We start from the raw sequence: 17,790 nt of genomic DNA, 5'->3' as shown, positions 1-17,790 counted from the left end.
TGAAAAACCGAGAAACTGGATAAATTTTACAACAAGTTTTAAAATTTTTGTTTAAACTTTTTCGAGGTTGGTCGGCATACTTGGCTGTTACATTATTACTATCTTAAAAGCACAGTCGTCATCCTCTCATTTCTCCCTTTCCCATGTATATATAAAAAGAACAGCTCCAAAAGAACCATTATACCAAAAACATCTTCCGGTGAGATTTGGTGTCAGTGTTAGGGATAGGTTTTGAGCAATCTCGGTTGTAGTTACTTTGTTGGTCTAGCGATAGTCGGTTTGGTGTTAGTCTTCTATCGGGTATGTGTTTTGGTGTTGTCAGCGTGTGGGTGACGGTTTTTTTTCCTGATTATGACCTCTCAAGATTATAATATTGTAATTTTGCGATTCCTTACCATATGAATATATAATGATGTATCGTGTACAGTTATCCTAAAACGGATGGCATGGATTGTTCTAAATTTTATAGGTACACCAATAGTACAGGATATTAAATACCAATGGTGCACAGTTTCTCTATTGGTGTGTGTGTTTTGAAAATTTTTTATGTAAATTTTTGAAAATAAAAAGTGTAGCAAATCATTTTGAGTTGAAATAATATTATGCAAAAGTCAATGCACCATGGTTAGTGCTCCTCTGATTTCTTTAGTGATCAAACATGTTTTCAAATATAACTTACGCTCAGGTTTTGAAATTAAACAACGATTATAAGCCATAATCCAACTGAGCAACAGTTGCAATGGGATTAGTAGAATCCAATAAGTGCAAAAAGGAAAGAACTAACCTAGGGCAAAAAAAAAAAAAAAAAAGAAGACACGCCTGGTGGGACTCGAACCCACAATCGTCTGATTAGAAGTCAGACGCCTTATCCATTAGGCCACAGGCGCCTTCTCTTTCCTCGGCCCTCCGTTTTACTCGTTTTATAGTAAATTATATAGTATTTAACATTAAACTTATGGGGAAACTACGAATCACCCGATATTTAATATTGAAGCTATAACAAAACTATATAAGTTTTTTTACTTTAAATCCTAACACCATTGTCACGTTGGAGCTATTAACGTTATAGTTTTGTAACTAAATATGTTCTAAACATATGCTCTCTCTGTCCCAAAAAAAATTAACTTAAGAGCGGATGTGACTTCGCGGATGTGACTCCCTCCTAGAACAATGTATCCGGCATACTCTATTTCTATATATGTTGTCTATGTCCAAATACAATGTCCTAGGAGGGATCATAGGTTGATTTTTTTTTACGGAGGGAGTTCTGTGATAACGATATACTCCCTCTGTTTCAAGTTACAAGACGTTTTGACTTTGGTCAAAGTTAAACTGCTTTAAGTTTAAGTTTAGCTAAATTTATAAAATAAAACAGTAATATTTTCAACCTAACATAAATTTATTATGAAATTATATTTAATTGTTGATTTGATGATACTAATTTAGTATTATAAATATTATTATATTTCTCCATAAACTTAGTTAAACTTGAAATAGTTTGATTTTGATCAAAATAAAAACGTCTTGTAACCTGAAACGGAGGGAGTACTAAATATGTAACCTGAAACAGAGGGAGTACTAAATATATTATGCTACATCTTAAATGTGTAGTTTCGTGATAAATTAAATATGAAATTTATAGTTTTGTAATACACTAATAATAAGTTATAAAAAATAGTTTGTGGTATTTTGATCATAGTATACGTATTTACTCGAAATTGTAAATACGCATACGTATACACGTGCTGCCCCGCAAGCCTCGTTCGTCACGTCAGTTGGCACCCTCCCCGCGCCGCGACACGACGCCCGACTCCGACTCGCCGCCGGCTTCTCCCCTCCGCCATCTCTCTCGCGATCTCGCCGCGCCCTCGCCGGAGGAGCGAGGAGGAGATGGAGGCGACCAAGACGCGCGGCACCGGCAATGCGGCTGCGGCGGCGGAGAAGAGGAGGGGGCACGGATCGACGGCGCTGTTCGTGGCGGTGGACTACGCCTTCCTGCTCGCCTTCGCCGGGTTCCTCTCCTACCTCGTCGTCTCCCACCTCCTCCCCTCCGTCGCCTCCTTCTAGATCTGCTCTGTTTTCCCTGTTTTTGTTATGTTTCTTTTTTTTTTCGTTTGCTCGATCGGATCCGACGCGGGTGACGTCACTTCAGATCGCCTCGTCGTCGGATGCCATGACATCTCCGATGTGTAATTCCGTGTAATGGGATGAGAAACCAGAGCTGCAGTTTCTTGGAAATTTGGCATGGATTTCAGTTCTTGCTTGCTTGCTCATTTGTTCTTCAATTGTTCATGTCCTGATCCCGATTGGTTGGCCTCTGGATCTGATACTGTTCTTGTCAATGCAAATTTCTGAATGCCATTGTTGCTTTGTTGGTGTTAGATCTGATTGGTTCATGCTTTGTTTTGTAAGTACTTCCTCCGTTTCATAATGTAAAACTTTCTAGCATTGCCCATATTCATTTAGATGTTAATGAATTTAGACATATATATATATATATGTGTGTTTAGATTTATTAGCATCTATATGTATATGGGTAATGCTATAAAGTCTTACATTGTGAAACGGAGGGATTACGATTTGAAGATGTGAGTGAAAATATTCAATTATGTGTCACTTGGGAGGTCCAAAAGATATGTAGTGAGCTTCTCATCAGTTTTTGATTGTCCAGTAATGCAGCTAGTGCTATAGTTGATGACTTGATGTCACCTGACTGTTTAAGCAACAATTCAAGCCTAAACTTTATTGGAGTTTCTTTAGACAAATACAAGTGAATACCACTGCAGAGAGTATGTAGCTCATGCTGTTACATTGAGAGCTTGTTCTAGTTCTCTTTGTCAGAAACTACATTGAATTGGTTTCGCGTATAACTGGTGTGTTTGGTGTAGAGACAAGCATTTAAAAGCAATTTCTGAGAGCTTAGAACTCCTGTATCAAATAGCCAAGAAAATGGATCAATGTTTATGAATGTTAATATCTATACAAGGCAATGCTATAGCCACTCCAATTCACATTGCCTCAAAGCTCTCTGCATATTTACAACCAACCTATAGCAAGGAAAGAATCAAAAACCTCTTTTGTTAGATATCGGCATATCATGCCGCAATTGTTCATATTTATTTTCTTTTGCTTTGTTTAACCTTTTCATGTGCAGGTAGAAACATGGAATACACCACCATTTCTTTTTATGCTTTAATTTCTTCGCAGAATTGCACAACACAGAGCCATTCACACAAAATTACATTGTCGACATGCCTTTCTGTACACAAAACGAATCTCTAAGTCAGAAGACTCAGAAGTTCCTGTAGATTTTGATAAACATCTATTCCGTCGTGTTTTCCATGCTTCGAGAAATCCTTTGATACACAAGAGTTTACGTTTTTCTAATTTGCACTCTTTGGCAGAGCTGCACAAAATTAGAGAGAGAAAAGGCAAGTTAAATTTAAGTCAACGTGTGCTGTTGTTTACGATGGGTTAAAATAACTCCAGAATTCCACCAAGAAACACACTTTTCCATCTTTCTTTCAAGAGGAACAGATCAAAACTTCATTACAGATCTAGACAGATAGTATATGATATATCTGATCCCTGTGCTGAATGCTGACTAAAGATGGGCAACTCTTCGTGAGGCTTCTGAAATGCAACCAATTTACAAATTTACATCAATTTTCTGTACAGTGTTGCAGATGTGCTGCTTGAGAGGGGTGGCACACAGATATTCTTCAGACTATGACAATAATTGGACGATTTGGATGGATGGAATCTTCTCTCGGAGCTTCTTACTCACGGCAATCCGAACAGTCCTCACAACTGCAGCAGGGCCTGTGAGCCGAACTTTCACAATGGGGCCCTTGATCATGAGAAACTGGAGGCCACCACCTCCCGTGCCAGCAAGGTATGGCCTGATTTCATTGAGAACCTAGTGAAAAATTAAATGCATTGTCAGTACATCTCTTTTCTATTACTGCCAATTATGTATTTTGATCCATATTATGGAAAGAGCAATTCCAACTTACAAACATATGATGGTGTGAACCATAGAGACTAATGAATCCACATGTGATGAGAATTAAGATATATTTGCTGAGTAAAACTACCATGTCATCGAATTGCTCACTTAAATTATGAACACAATTTTTTGTATATTTCGAATAATACTGCTAGATGCATTAGTGGTAAGCAACATCGACCAATAGAAATTCAAAATGGAATGTTATGAACAAGTGAACCACAATAAAATCAATATAGATCAATATAATACAGTAATAGTATGCGGTTCTTTTTATCCCCAGGAAATGACAAGTGACATCATCTAACAGATGATGCAGTTCCTGGAAAAGGAAGACATGCCAATACTTGAATGAAAATTTAACAAAAATTCCAAAACAATTTTGCTGATCAGCACAAACTAATTATGTTATTGTAAATAATTTGTCATAAAGAGGTAGCTATGCAAAGTTCTCTCTTTGAAGCTTTTTTTTTCAACAAATTTTCAAGGCATCAATTTGTTTCTGCATGTGCAACAAAGGCTACAACTGACAATTCAATTCAATTCATTATCAGTTTACCTTCTCAACATTCTCTTCATTCAGCTCAAGCCCAGTCTCCTTATCTGTAACAGGTTCAACAGCAGCAACATCTGGTATTTTCTCCATCAAGCGGCGCTCGATGCCCCTCTTGATCGTGATCAGCGAGCTTGGGCACGATCCACAAGCTCCTTGAAGCTTCAGCCTCACCACATTCCCGGCAATTTCATGAAGGGCAACATCCCCTCCATCTGCCGTCAGGTAAGGGCGCACTTGATCTAGAACAGACTCGACGTTCCCAGCGGTTAATGGCAGCTGCACCGCGGTAACCGGATCCAGGCCGGCAATGGCTCCAACAACTGCTACAACAACAGAATGAATTGGAACAGACACGGGTCCAGTTCATAAGAATATAAAATGTCCAGTAGGTATGCTGAATTGTTCGGTTTATTTCAATTATTTAATAGTGAATATATGCAATTTTGCTCGATTTCATTGGAATTTTGTGTGCATTTAAAAGCAACAGCCTCACCTAGCGGTGGCCCCTGGTGATTGGGGGCGGCGACCAATCTTGTCGCCGGAGAGGAGCTGCTCCGGCATGACGACCAAGCATAGGCCGCAACCTTGGACATTCCAATCATGCAATGCAAGAAAAAAAAACCGCAAATATTAGGGAATGATCTAATATCAAATAAATAGAAGGGTGAGCCTTCGAATCCAGGTCGTCTAACTCATCATCTTGTGGAGCTAGCTAGAAGATCTCTAGGCATTTCTCATGCAATGCAAGAACCAGGCGGGCAGCTCGGTTGGTTTATATCAAGTAAGGATCGAAGGAATCGCCAAAAAGACAAATGCAAGAGGTGTGGCGTCGCCTAACCTTGAAGGAGGCGGAGGAGGAGGTGGTGGTGGACGGCGCCACCGCCGCCGCTGCCGCCATGGGCACGGTCGTCGTCTGCATCTCCGGCAGGGCTGCAAGCCTTGCGGAGCTGAGACGGCGAGACGCGCGGTAGGCTCCTCCGGTCCCGCTCGATCTCTCGCTAGCTGTTGGCCGTGATGGTGTTTCGAGCAGCTATTTATGTGAAACCTCTAAAAATGGGGTCCTCATGCTTCCTCCGCATTTTGCTGTTAAAATTGCATGCAATTTTGGCATTTTGCATGCATGATGCATGGCGAGACATCTTATACCCCCCTGTTTCTTTCTAACAAATCTTTTGACAAGATGTTAACTATCTTTTCTTGACAACTATTTATTCGATATGTAATCTGATTGCACCGTTGTACTTGTATGTAGTTAAATCTTTATAACAAGATATTATATGATTATAATTCTGGTAAAAAACATGATTAATTAAAATATTTTTACATTATTTGTGAAACTCGAGATATAACTATTGAAACATTATGAAATATTTGCTAAAATATTCAAAAACACCTCATGCATCATGCAACATTTACGGATGAACATTATAAAATATCATTGAAACATCTGAATAATACTACGTACTCCGTACAACACTAGAACATTAGAAAAAATACTTGCTAAACATGTGAATAACACCAATATTAGAATACATCCACTATTAATGTTTTCGCTGGATCTTTGGTATGTCGTTTGTATCTCTATCTGGTTATGTTTTTAAAAAATGCTACAATGTTTCTATCCTCCTCCGATTTCTACCCGTCTCTCCTGACTTTAGTCGGTTTTGCATGCGTTGGCTCTGTTCAGGTCGCTCTCCCACGCGTGATATTGGATTGATACGCTCTTCTGCGCGCTGACATTGGATCAACACTTGTTGTATCCGTTTCTAGTCGGTTCGTTCCCAACGCAGCTAAAATTGAAGTCCTATCCAGCAGGCAGCAATGATTGCATAGATTGAAGGTAAATTATTTTATTCAATACACTTTAGTTCCAAATAAATAATAATAATCTTATAAAAACCATAATATATTTTAAAGTATCTATAAAATTTCTAATCTTTTTTTAATATCAGCAAGTCAATATATATATATATATATTATGTTTTTAACTATCCATATTAAATAAATTGATAGAGATGAATTAAATTATGCTTAATAATACTCTTTCTTTTTATTTATTGAGGGATATGCTTTACAAAGTTGAAAGCAAGCATGACTTGATACAACAATGCAAGTTGATGAATTAAATCTTATGTTTATAATATGATATTTCGGAATTTTTGTTCAAATTTTGGAAGTTTTTGTTCCAGGAGTATTTTGGTCATTTGGAAAAAATGTATAGTACTAACGACGACTAACTGAACAGCGAATGTAAATCGTAACGGCGAATGTAAATCGTAGTAGTTAAGAAAAAGTCGATGGCATATTATAGAACGTGATAAAGTCAGTGGCAAATCGTAGATAAATAGTAAACACATGCACCACGTGTCTACACCGTGCACTCGTTCATTAGTCCTAACTAATGTGCTCGTGTTATTGACAAAAATAGCATCATTTCCTCTCTCTCCTCATGTGCATCTTTGTGTTGAAAAAACACCATATGCAATCCACATGCTGTAACGACCAAATGAATGTCCAAGATCTTGGGAAAAAAATTATATATATGAAGCCTATATTTAGAATGTGCATAGAAAAAGATAAAAAAAGAGGCATATTCATTCAAAGGAGTTAGGCCGTGTTTAGTTCCAAATTTTTTTCTTCAAACTTCCAACTTTTCTATCACATCAAAACTTTTCTACACATACAAACTTTCAACTTTTCCGTCACATTGTTCCAATTTCTACCAAACTTTCAATTTAACCAGCCTTAGAAAGGCATGGCACATCCTACTCCCTCGTCTCCTCACTAAGTCATTATTTCAAGCCCATTAGCCCAATCACCCCCCCCCCCCCAAAAAAAAAAAAAATCTAAGTTGCCCTAACTCTTCCCTATTCCCTATGCATGGAGGATATCTCGTAAAAAGATGGGAGGATCGTCCCAAAAAAACATGTGTTTGGTTAAAGGGAAAATTTGAACCATGCCACATAAATTTTGCAAAATTTGTGATATGCCACCCTGACCCACATATCATTGACTCATGTGGGTCCTACATATCATTGAGATACGGGTGACATATTTCAAATTTTGCAAAATTAGGGTGACATGATTCCAACAAACCCATTCTTTTTTTGAACCATCCCATCTAAAAAAGAATATCCTCCAAATATTCGGGATGATCTTGTCCGGGAAAAACTGGCGGACAGCACTATCTCACCTTCGCACTTGTGCCTCACACGCCTCTCGTCGCACGGTAACCCTCTCTCGCCCACTTTTTTTTCCACTACTTCCCTTTTTTTGGCTTAGCTAAAAATATGTTGACATAATTTTTTTTGGCTAAATACAGTTAGTTTGTCTGCCATCTAATCTTCATCACTATTCGTGCAAAAGTGTATTTGGATAAGCCGATCGAACAATTTGTTCCCGAGGTGGCGAGTCCTTTTTCTCTGCATGACATGTGCAGGTCAGTGAAGGTAATTACACTATTTACACATAAATTATATTATAATTGCACATGTAATTATAAATTGTATTATAGTTACATGTATAATTACTTTATAATTATAATTACATTGTAACTTTTTTATTACTCTGTAACTTTTATATATTTTGATTCTGAATATTTGTCGATAGTTTTTCTAGATAAAAGTTAATTTATGTTGTGTATTTTAACAGTAAATTTTAAAGCATACCATATCGTATGAATGATTTGTGTTGCCTTTGATATAACCGTAACTTACCAATATTATTTTAATCATGTGATCTAAAATTCAACCGTGCGGAGCTTAGATTTGTGGCGCCAAGTCTTTTTTTTTTAGAAAATTTGATCCATAGCACAAGAAAGAAAGCAGTAAAAAAAATAGCACAATAATTTTTTACTTTCGATCATAAGCACATGCCACTGATTTTTCTTCCCTCATAGCACTTCCGTCGTAGTCATCATTCCAGTGAACTGTTTAACTGTTAGTCAAGAGTTAGAAAGACCATATTGCCCTGGTTCATATGAGCCACACGGAGGAGACGATCGCCGGCCATCGAGAGCTCCTCGATCGTGCTGTTCCGTCCCTCGACGTGCGGCTCAGCTTCGCCCAGGACGTCATGCCGGAGCTGGCCATGGTCACCGCGGCGAGGGCAATCGCTGAGTGGGACCACCCTGCCGCGGACATCACCCACCTCGTCATCTCCACCAACACCGGCGCCCACACCCCTGGCGCCGACGAGCGGCTTGCGGCGCTCCTCGACCTCTGTCCAACGTGCCATCCTCTACATGCACGGCTGCTCCGCCTCGCCAAGGACATCGCCGACAACACCCGCGGTGTGCGCGTGCTCGTGGCCTGTGCGAAGGTCTTCCTCATAGCGCCCGTCGCCCCCGACGAGGCCCACCTCGACACCCTCATCGCCGCGTCGCTGTTTGGCCGCAACGCCAGCGCCGTCATCGTGGGCACCGACCCGAGAGCCCCCGTCGAAAACCCTGTCTTCCACATGGTGTCCAATTGGATAGGGAGTGAGAGCTAGGGTTTGGTAAAGAGAAAGAATGAAGAGAACGAGATGACACAATGGGAGATTATGGCAAGGAAGATGAAGGGCAAATGGGTTTAACAAAAATTTTCTATACTTCAATCTAACTCCGTTAATTCCAAACCCGACGGAAGTGCTACTGGGCGATGAAAAATCGGTGGCATGTGCTTTTGATTGAAAGCGAAAAATTCTTGTGCTATTTTTTTGGTACTTTTTTCCTGTGCTATTTTTTTCTTTTTTCTTTCTCGCTCTTTTCGCTGTGAAAAGCCGGGAGGGTTTCCGTCTGTCCCTCTGTCCGTACCCACCAACTGCGTCATCTCTCTCTCAGGCCGTCGCGTCGCCGCCGCCGCCGCCGCCGCCGCAGCCGCCCGCCGATCAGACGCGGTCTCGCGGTCGCGCCGAGCCGCTGTCCGCCAACTCTGGCTCCCGCCTCGTGCAATCGCGTCGCCTTGAGAAGCCGAGAGGCGAGAGCCGCAGTCGCCGTCGCCCGTTGCGCCGCGCCCGACGCCAAATAGCCAAGCCCGACCAGCTTCGCGCCGTCGCGCGGTGCCGCCGCCGCCGCCGCCGACGCCCTCTGCGCTGCCCCGAGAGGCACGAGAAGCCCAAGGTAATTGTTGTCTGCTGCTGTGGTGCTGTGATTTTGGATTAGGAACATCTCTTTCATTTGAAGCCTGGGATGGCTGACTGATTGCTAGTATATTTGAACAATTGAACTTTCAGTTTTGAACCTTGTCCCAACTCCCAAACTCCCAATTTGAACCTTGTGAAGCATTGTCAGTTAGAAGTTTCCTACTTTCATATGTTAAGCACATTCAATTTATAGCCAATTTTATGAATTTATGAAATTATACTTATATCTGCTATATATTATCTAATAGTAGTTTAGAACTACATGAAATTAAACATATCAAAATTAGGCTTTGGGTTGTAAAATTTTCTTATTCCTTCACATTTCGAATACCCAACCTCAAAATCATGGGCTTGTCCCTGACAAGGAAGGAACACAACTTTTCCCATTTTTAGGAAGGAACATAGTTGGTCGCCCTAAATTTCGTTAGAACACACACACTAGTAGCAGAGAGGGAGAGATAGAGAGAGAGACTGAGTTGGCACAAGACTTGTTTTATGGATAGGTATATCTCAAATACGAGGAGGTATATACCTCTCCAAGGATGGGAGAAAATCTCTATAATATTTGCATATTTTAACTTGCTTGTTAAGTTAGCTGACTATTGTTGTTATAAGACTCTATTGTTATATTTCTAATTTTGTATAGCCCTTTCACTAACTTTGAACTTGTGTATAAAATTTTGGTATGTGATGTTAACCTGCAATTTTGAAGTAGGACTACCCAAGGAAAAATTCATAGCTACACCACTGTTTGCCATGGCGCCTGCCGGCTTCTTCGACCTCAGCATCCTCCCCGACGACTCCAAATCTACCACCACAAACACTAGCGTAGTCGCCCGTGCCCTTGACCTCGGCTACTCCGCGGTCGCGCTTGATCACCCTCACCGTGGCCTACTCACCGACTCCCATGCACCTATTGCCTCCTCTCTCCGGGTGTCACCCTCCGCCTCCCTCCACCGCCATCGACATCCCTTCCTACAATACACGCGCATCACCCTCTCCCTCGACTCCGCTGCCGCCTGCGCCTCCGCCCTGGCCCCCTCTGCCGCTCGCCTCCTTCGCACCTATGACATCGTTGCCGCGCGGCCGCTCACCCAAGCCGCCTTCGACCACCTCTGTCAGGCCACATTTGACCACCTCGATATTGTCTCCATCGACTTTTCCCACAAGCTGTCCTTCCGCCTCAAGCTCCCCATGCTCAAACTTGCACTGCAGAAGGGCCTGCACTTGGAGATCGCCTATTCTCCCATCATCGCTGATGCCGCTTCAAGGAGACAGGCCATAGCCGAAGCCAAGGTTGGCCATCTCTTGCTCTTCCTTATTGCCTTCGCATATCGTAATACTAATACTCAGTTCCTTAGTAACCAAAACCTTTTCATCTTTTTTCAGCTCTTGTATTACTCAGTTCCTTAGTAACCAAAACCTTTCACCTTTTTTCAGCTCTTGGTGGAGTGGACTAAAGGAAAGAATCTCATCATATCAAGTGCTGCTCACACTGCTTCTGAAATTAGAGGACCCTATGATGCCATAAACTTATCTTCTTATTTGCTTGGCCTTTCTACCCAACGAGCCAAAGCTGCTCTATCCGTCAACTGCAGGTCACTTGCACATCTCTTATATGATATCCGTAGCTTATTTTAGAAAGCTAGGCAGTTTAGCATGAATCATGATGCCGTGCCATGTATTCTAAGCCATATGTTCATTCTCAGGTCACTGGTTTCCAAGGCTCTGAGGAAAAAGCACTTCTACAAGGAAACCATTAGAATCGACAGGCTGTTACCAAATAAGCAGTTGAATTCAGCAGACTTCAAGCTTGCTGACTGGATTAGTTGGAATCCTATGCCTCATGAAGTAGATCTGCTATCTTTGGAATTGCCAGCTTACAAAGGAGAACCACAATCTCTTGATATAAATCCAGAACCTTCTGCCAATGAAGATGATTGAACTACTGCATTTACCTTATGATGGTGATGAGTCCCTCTTTGTCGAGCACCAAGAGCAGTTAAGCCATGGCAACGAAATCCTATTCCCAGTTGAAACTCAAGAAGGGCCTGTGCAAGTTAGCAGAGTGAAGTCTTATGACTTGTGTATTGTCTGAAGAATAGGTAAATTTTTTGTTTGTTCTTGAGAGCGAGAACACAATTCTCTTGTACCACATTCCAATCCATCTCAGATATTGCAATTTTGGTTGCTACTTAAATAGTTACACATTGTTCATTCTTCCGCTATGAAAGATCGGACCATCTACATCGATCGATCATGAGTTTTGATCTACATTTTAGCTTTTATATATTCAGCATCTGGATCATGATTTTTTGTTATGGATTGTTGACGGCAACTGGACTAGCAGAAAGTAGTGTTTATAGCTTGGTCAATAAGATCCCAAGCAGCAATCAGATTTTACAACAGATCATACAAAACCACGATATCTAGCTCATTCCCTACTGCCAACAATGACAACATTTAATCATGTAAACCTGCCATACGAAGGACATGCGTAAATTCGAATATTCAGGTTAGTTAAATCAACTGTTTGCACATAATAACAGTATAAATTAAAGAGAAATATACTAAATTTGTACCTCGAAACATGTGTCCAAAGATTAAATGTAGATAAACCCATGTATAAAGCTTAATGGCTATAACAATGTTGCAATACATATAACCACAGTGTGCTCGTGGTAAAATGACAGCCTTGAATTGGAATCCACAAGCCCCCGGTCCAATCCATACGAAGAGAAGAAATCTAGTGCCGCATGAATATTTCACATGTTACAATGTTACATCCTACTTCTGATTAAAAAACCAACCAAATCCTCAACTACCACAGGTATGCATAATCAGGGCGACATAGTCAAAAAAGAGAGTAGGCGTATGAATGTATTTATATTAAGTTAGGAGATCATGGCCCCCCTTCGGTCTGTGGCTCAAAAAACTTAATCAGCATCTAGCATTAATCCACTTCTTGGCCTCTCTACCACAGTTCCAGTGACAACATGTGATCTGCTACGTCTTCCAAACTGCGATCATCTAATCACATTTGATGTTTCTGTAGATTCTCCTCACAAAAAGAGTTGACCCTAGATAGCCAATAGCACCTGAATCGCCAAAACAGATGTCAAAACAAAAACATCATAATGATAAAGTGTCACGCATTAAAAGGTACTAGTAGAAATTAAGATCTTACCACAAAGTATGCCTAGACCAAGGCAGAACATCAATGTGTAACCGAAGTAGAAACTCGTCTGGAAAAAACCTGACATCTTTGTCTTTACATGATAGTAGTAGATGGAATATAGATACACATATAACGCAGTTGATGCAGCAGAGAGAAATGAAGTCCATTGCCAGTGATAGTTCTCAGCATTCAGCAAGAAATAAGTACCCACAATAGTGACACAGATAGTAACTATTAGAAGGATGACAAAGACCAGCAGCATGAAGCCGTAGACATAATAAACCTGCCAAGGAAGTCAAACGAATTGTCACGATCAAATTATCCATATTATTAAAATTAAACAAAGTGCATAGACAGATGTATGAAGCAGACATATTAGAAATCCACCAAGAGTTCATTCAAAAAATAAATTGTGTAATTTATGAAGCAGCCATATAAGAGGTTGAACACCAGTACACCATAGGCACTACTTCTGTTTCCAAAACAAACTTGGATACTTCAAGTTAAACTGTTTACCTTGTAGTTCCAGAATGACGTGAACACAAAGTACATCTCAATGAAGATACTGCCAAAGGGAAGCAGCCCACCCATCAATGAGATAACAGAAGGTGTAAGGTACCACTTCTTCTCTGGAATAGGCCGTGGAATAGTCTTTACTCGGCAGGGATTGTTAGGAGCACCACTCCAGTTCCTACCAACAACAGTTCCCAGAAGCACCAGCGGAAAAGAAATGAAGGCCCAAAGAACGAACATGACAACCATTGTGCCGAATGGTATTGCCGCTAATGATCGGTAGAAGATAGCAATTGTATTCAGAACAAAGCCAATTGCAAAGCACAAGAATGGAAATAGGGATGCTGTAAGGATCATAGCCTTTATCCAGTTTTTACCTGCCATGTAAGGAAATTACGGTTCAAAAAACCATACATCATGAAGTGGGAAAATATAATATATGACAACATGCAAATTCTAGAAACTTCAAAAAAAAAAAAAAGGAATGACAGGAGGAAACTATGAAACAGAACCTTGAGAAGAGATTGAATTGCACAGACAAATAATACAAGAAAATAATGCAATTCCAAAAGGAAAGAACCATACCACCATTCCTTGAGTAGAGGCCACCACTGACATAGCCAGAAATAAAAGATGTAAGAGCATAGCACACAATGAAGGTTGTGATGATAGACCCTCGCCTGACAAATATCGCGCGCTATATAAGTTAGAAAAGCAAATCCATGCACAAAATGTGAAATGCTAAAAAAAAGAAAAAAACTTAAAGCTGTTTTCAAAATAATATAGGAATTTTATATCTTTAGGATTCATACAATCACAGGCCTTAGGGATTTGGGCTAATGGATGTGTGCATCTTTAACAGAAGGCAGACATTCCACCACTCCAACCAGTAAAGTGAGAAACACAATACAAGGCAATTTTTGGACAATGAAAAGGTACAGTTCCTTTCTTTTCTTAGTTCTTTTCAGCATGGTTAGGACATAAACAAGAAATAGTCGTTTGACCAAAATGTTATCTGCACTTAACAACCTATGTGCCGTTGTTTCTCAGGTTCAGACGACTGGTGAGTGGTGAGCCAGTTCCCAGTAGTTTTAAGTCATACCAACCAGATGCAGAAAATTTAATCCAAGACATTTTAACAAAATTGTCTATTATGCATGTTAGATTCAGAACAATTCTTCATTATTGAAATTGATTACTGCAGAATCAAGATTTTCCAGGTAAAGTACAGGACATGGAAGGTTCCTGGACAGCTTTCAAAAAACATGTGGTGGGAACCTAACAAGTTCAGGTATTCCCTATCTTCTTTCTTTCATCTATTGAGTAATATGGTAGTTTCATTGGTCAGCAACTCAGGTATTCCAAACTATGCATTGTATGTGCAAGGAGATTTTGGGGATGGGGGTTGCTTACCCAACATATAGCATGCCAACAATGGCCAATACAATAACAAGAAGGATAAGAGCTGCCAGCTGAGTGCCGATGCCAACAACTGCAGAAAGAAAGGCCAAACTTCGAGGAGGGCGAAATACATCACCATGAACAAGCTTCCATCCAGATTCCTCATTAACATCTCTCTCCTAACAAAAGGAATATCAAGACTTGAGGTCCCAATCGAGTGGCACTAGGTGCAAACAAATCCAACTTAGATGCTAGAGCTAAGAATACAATTAAACAAAAGGTAGATATACCAGTGACTCCAGATCATCATCTTCACGAGCATACTTTGCATAGTCATTTCTCAATGTCCGCATCAATATCATTGAAACCAAACCAGTGAGGAAAATAACCATCATGAAAGAATTGAAAATGGAGAACCAATGAATCTGAACATTAGAAATTTGCATAGAAGTCAGAACCTTTGAACAACTTTCAAAAAGAACAGGACGATTCAGCTCCCTGTTGTTACAATTAACATTTTTTCTCTTTCACATAAGTAAGCAAGCTGAGAGCTGCATGTTACGCATAGTTTTTTTTTCTTTGGAGTGGGAAAATATTACCTGGTGCTCAAAGAAAGGATAATCCAGGTATACTTCAAAGCGGCGTGCAAAGGTCACATCTGTTTGTAACCACTTCACTGAATATGTCATGTCCAATTTCTTACCAGCTTCAAGAAGCTTAGGAGACTCTTGGGTGAGATTAACATGAATGATCTAAAATAATAAAATGAGATCAAATTATGTTATCATGTCAAAAGCAATGTGGTAATGAAAAGTTTTATCACTTTTATGCAAAACTCATACCCTGTTATCATTGTATTTGACAAGAATGCTCTTGTGTGTGTAGAGATAACGCTTGTTTTCATTGTTTTTGTCCGTCTCCCCAACAAAACCTGTTTAAAGCACATAGCCAAAATCTAGTTAAGAAAAGAAGTGCAGGGAAAAAAGACAGAGAAATCAATGGAAGTACAGGTTGATAGAAACATACCCCAAAGAGGCAGATCATCTAGGAGAATATTGCACCAAGAATGCAAAAACAGTTGATAAAAATACAATGTCAGAAACAAAAAGAACTTTAAAAAACACAATGTTACTACCCAAATCAAAATATCGATTCACATACCCATGAAAAACTCGAACCAGTATGAGTTATCAATGGCATCGGAGAACTGCTGAACCTTTTTAGAATCAAGCTCAAGTGTACAAATGGAGCCCCTCTCCTCATTTCCTAAACCAAAGGAAGCACTTATACAATTCATAAGACAAGAAAATACACCAATCTGTGGGGCATTAGAGCAAATAGTAGATAAACAAAAGGATAGAATGAAAGAAAGATTGACATACTTAAGAACTTTATGTCAATCTGACTATCAATCAGCTCATTTCCACCCAGGACCTCTCCAAGACCACCCCATTTATGCGCAGGGTTCTCAGATGGTTGACAAAATGGAAGGCTGTGATAGTTGTAAGTTTCTTGTGGATTATTGTAAGGGCCGACTTTATTCACCCAGAGCTTAACTGGTTCTTCAACTTTGTACTGCATATAAGAAGCATAAAAGGCAGATGAGAACTGTTGAGCTCGCAAAGTTCTACCATGGAATTATGGTAAACATAATAATGAATTTATTTTAGGAAAGGAAACAGCACTTAAGATATTCTGCTGCAAATTCTCACTCGTTATATTTTTGTCTACTACTTCTAACCAAGATGCATGCCAACATGCAAGAGAAGCCATGGAAGAATTTATAAGTAACGCAAGGCTAGCTGTTAGCACATTTCTTGAAACCAAAACACTATTGACCTTACTATACCAGAAACTGTCCTCAGTCATAAGAACACATCGTAGCTAGTGCTTAATCTTGACTTTAAAGTACGCAATAAAGCATCAAGGCGTGAAATTCCTTTTTTTTCCTGGAAAACACCATGTACCATAGTGTAAGACATTGCTGCCTCAATTTAGATCATGTGCTACATACACACAAGGATCGCGTAGTCTCGATCTCAAGCTTTGAACACAGGGGAGCGCGATGATGAGTAAGTATTTTTCCACTACCATAATCTACAACCTATTTTCCTGCCGATTATTTTTCTTTTCTTGTTGCGATTATACGGCGCACACCGCTACGCACACAGCATCCACAAACTGTTGAGAGACGGAAACCAACGGCGCATTCCTGATCTCACTAAAATTCCATTCTCTACGCGCGCGCGCGCGCGCGCGGAAGAATTGTAGTAACATCCTCGGCGACCGGACCCACACGAACGCTCGCACCGGCCACAACCAGAGCGAGATCGCGCGCATGGTTGCCCGGATCTGGCGCCGGGGGTGCGACCAGCTCGAGCGTGCGTGTAGGGGGGGTAGGAAGAGGTTTTAGATCGAGAGGGAGGGGGATAGGCTAGCGAGCGAGCACACGCACCTTGTGGTCTGACTCGGAGGCGGAGGCGGGGCGCGGCGTGGCGAGGGCGAGGAGGGCGGCGGCGAGGGCGAGGAGGAGCGCGCGGCCGCTGCCGCGGCAGGCGGAGGCGGGGAGCAGCATGCCGCCGCTGCCGCCGGCGAGATCTGAGGAGGGTCGGGTCGACTCACGAGCTGATCACGAGCCAAGCCGCGGTTGATTTTCTTTTGGTTTGGTCGAGCCGTGGGGGGAGGAGTCGGGTGGATCGGGATGGATCTCGGGTGGGCTTGGACGGCCGTCGGATGTTTGACCATTGACTTTTTTTTTTTTCTAAGGACACTTACACTTTTTTTTTAACAAAATACAACTTCCTTTTTTTTTTAACAAAATACAACTTCCTTTCAAATTTGGAAGGCGAATGTTTTACGTGTTTTGTGAACTGTACTGAAATGTTTGATGTGTATTTTGTACTGTACTCACAGCGGAGTATCCGCGGATACCTGACTTGATGAATATATGTTTTGGATTGAAGCTAAAACGTGTCCTTACCAAAAATTTTGGTAACTCAAATAGTAAAC

At 40.8% G+C, this 17,790-nt stretch overlaps 4 protein-coding genes and 1 non-coding gene across 7 annotated transcripts; 2 read left to right on the top strand and 3 right to left on the bottom strand.

Annotated features, from left to right (window-relative positions):
- Window positions 1-814: 814 nt before the first annotated feature.
- TRNAR-UCU (transfer RNA arginine (anticodon UCU)) lies at window positions 815-887 on the bottom strand. Its single transcript has one exon. It is a non-coding gene; the product is annotated as a tRNA-Arg (tRNA).
- Window positions 888-3,491: 2,604 nt separating this feature from the next.
- On the bottom strand, window positions 3,492-5,583 carry LOC127756637 (nifU-like protein 1, chloroplastic). Its single transcript, XM_052281994.1, has 4 exons — window positions 5,404-5,583; window positions 5,059-5,149; window positions 4,569-4,885; window positions 3,492-3,919 (listed from the first exon to the last, which is right to left on the bottom strand). The coding sequence occupies exons 1-4, from the start codon at window positions 5,482-5,484 to the stop codon at window positions 3,728-3,730; spliced, it is 681 nt and encodes a 226-aa protein (XP_052137954.1). The 5' UTR covers window positions 5,485-5,583; the 3' UTR covers window positions 3,492-3,727.
- Window positions 5,584-8,543: 2,960 nt separating this feature from the next.
- LOC127757373 (bisdemethoxycurcumin synthase-like) lies at window positions 8,544-9,056 on the top strand. The gene has a single exon (XM_052282875.1). The coding sequence runs from the start codon at window positions 8,544-8,546 to the stop codon at window positions 9,054-9,056; it is 513 nt and encodes a 170-aa protein (XP_052138835.1).
- Window positions 9,057-9,331: 275 nt separating this feature from the next.
- LOC127757268 (protein GAMETOPHYTE DEFECTIVE 1-like) lies at window positions 9,332-12,265 on the top strand. 3 transcript variants are annotated; one of them, XM_052282762.1, is made up of 4 exons: window positions 9,332-9,666; window positions 10,402-10,985; window positions 11,130-11,287; window positions 11,399-12,265. In XM_052282762.1, exons 2-4 carry the CDS (start codon window positions 10,446-10,448, stop codon window positions 11,631-11,633), a joined length of 933 nt encoding a protein of 310 aa, XP_052138722.1. In that variant the 5' UTR covers window positions 9,332-9,666; window positions 10,402-10,445; the 3' UTR covers window positions 11,634-12,265. The 3 variants fall into 3 exon arrangements, with proteins under 3 accessions (XP_052138722.1, XP_052138721.1, XP_052138720.1); XM_052282761.1 differs by having other exon boundaries at window positions 10,405-10,985; window positions 11,399-12,264; XM_052282760.1 differs by lacking the exon at window positions 9,332-9,666 and having other exon boundaries at window positions 9,689-10,985; window positions 11,399-12,166.
- A 34-nt stretch (window positions 12,266-12,299) lies between these two features.
- Window positions 12,300-17,430, bottom strand: LOC127757267 (transmembrane 9 superfamily member 1-like). Its single transcript, XM_052282758.1, has 12 exons — window positions 17,237-17,430; window positions 16,164-16,356; window positions 15,943-16,047; window positions 15,808-15,825; window positions 15,624-15,712; window positions 15,381-15,533; window positions 15,072-15,206; window positions 14,794-14,960; window positions 13,966-14,060; window positions 13,384-13,757; window positions 12,877-13,150; window positions 12,300-12,787 (listed from the first exon to the last, which is right to left on the bottom strand). Exons 1-12 carry the CDS (start codon window positions 17,354-17,356, stop codon window positions 12,720-12,722), a joined length of 1,791 nt encoding a protein of 596 aa, XP_052138718.1. The 5' UTR covers window positions 17,357-17,430; the 3' UTR covers window positions 12,300-12,719.
- Window positions 17,431-17,790: the final 360 nt, after the last annotated feature.

The sequence above is a fragment of the Oryza glaberrima genome, chromosome 12, assembly GCF_000147395.1.
Source record: "Oryza glaberrima chromosome 12, OglaRS2, whole genome shotgun sequence".
In the NCBI taxonomy this organism is placed as follows: domain Eukaryota; kingdom Viridiplantae; phylum Streptophyta; class Magnoliopsida; order Poales; family Poaceae; genus Oryza; species Oryza glaberrima.
Note: the sequence above shows the minus strand (reverse complement) of the source record. Positions and strands in the feature narration are given on the sequence as shown.

Excerpts from the sequence above, each read along its gene's own strand:
- LOC127756637 (XM_052281994.1), bottom strand. The coding sequence starts at position 5,484 with ATGCAGACGACGACCGTGCCCATGGCGGCAGCGGCGGCGGTGGCGCCG. Across the intron at positions 5,150-5,403 it reads CCTCCTCCGCCTCCTTCAAG|GTTGCGGCCTATGCTTGGTC; the intron begins GTTAGGCGACGC and ends GGAATGTCCAAG. Across the intron at positions 4,886-5,058 it reads TCACCAGGGGCCACCGCTAG|TTGTTGGAGCCATTGCCGGC; the intron begins GTGAGGCTGTTG and ends TTGTTGTAGCAG.
- LOC127757373 (XM_052282875.1), top strand. The coding sequence starts at position 8,544 with ATGAGCCACACGGAGGAGACGATCGCCGGCCATCGAGAGCTCCTCGAT.
- LOC127757268 (XM_052282760.1), top strand. The coding sequence starts at position 10,380 with ATGTTAACCTGCAATTTTGAAGTAGGACTACCCAAGGAAAAATTCATA. Across the intron at positions 10,986-11,129 it reads AGGCCATAGCCGAAGCCAAG|CTCTTGGTGGAGTGGACTAA; the intron begins GTTGGCCATCTC and ends ACCTTTTTTCAG. Across the intron at positions 11,288-11,398 it reads GCTCTATCCGTCAACTGCAG|GTCACTGGTTTCCAAGGCTC; the intron begins GTCACTTGCACA and ends GTTCATTCTCAG.
- LOC127757267 (XM_052282758.1), bottom strand. The coding sequence starts at position 17,356 with ATGCTGCTCCCCGCCTCCGCCTGCCGCGGCAGCGGCCGCGCGCTCCTC. Across the intron at positions 16,048-16,163 it reads GATTGACATAAAGTTCTTAA|GAAATGAGGAGAGGGGCTCC; the intron begins GTATGTCAATCT and ends CCTTTGGTTTAG. Across the intron at positions 14,061-14,793 it reads GTTGGCATGCTATATGTTGG|GCGAGGGTCTATCATCACAA; the intron begins GTAAGCAACCCC and ends GATATTTGTCAG.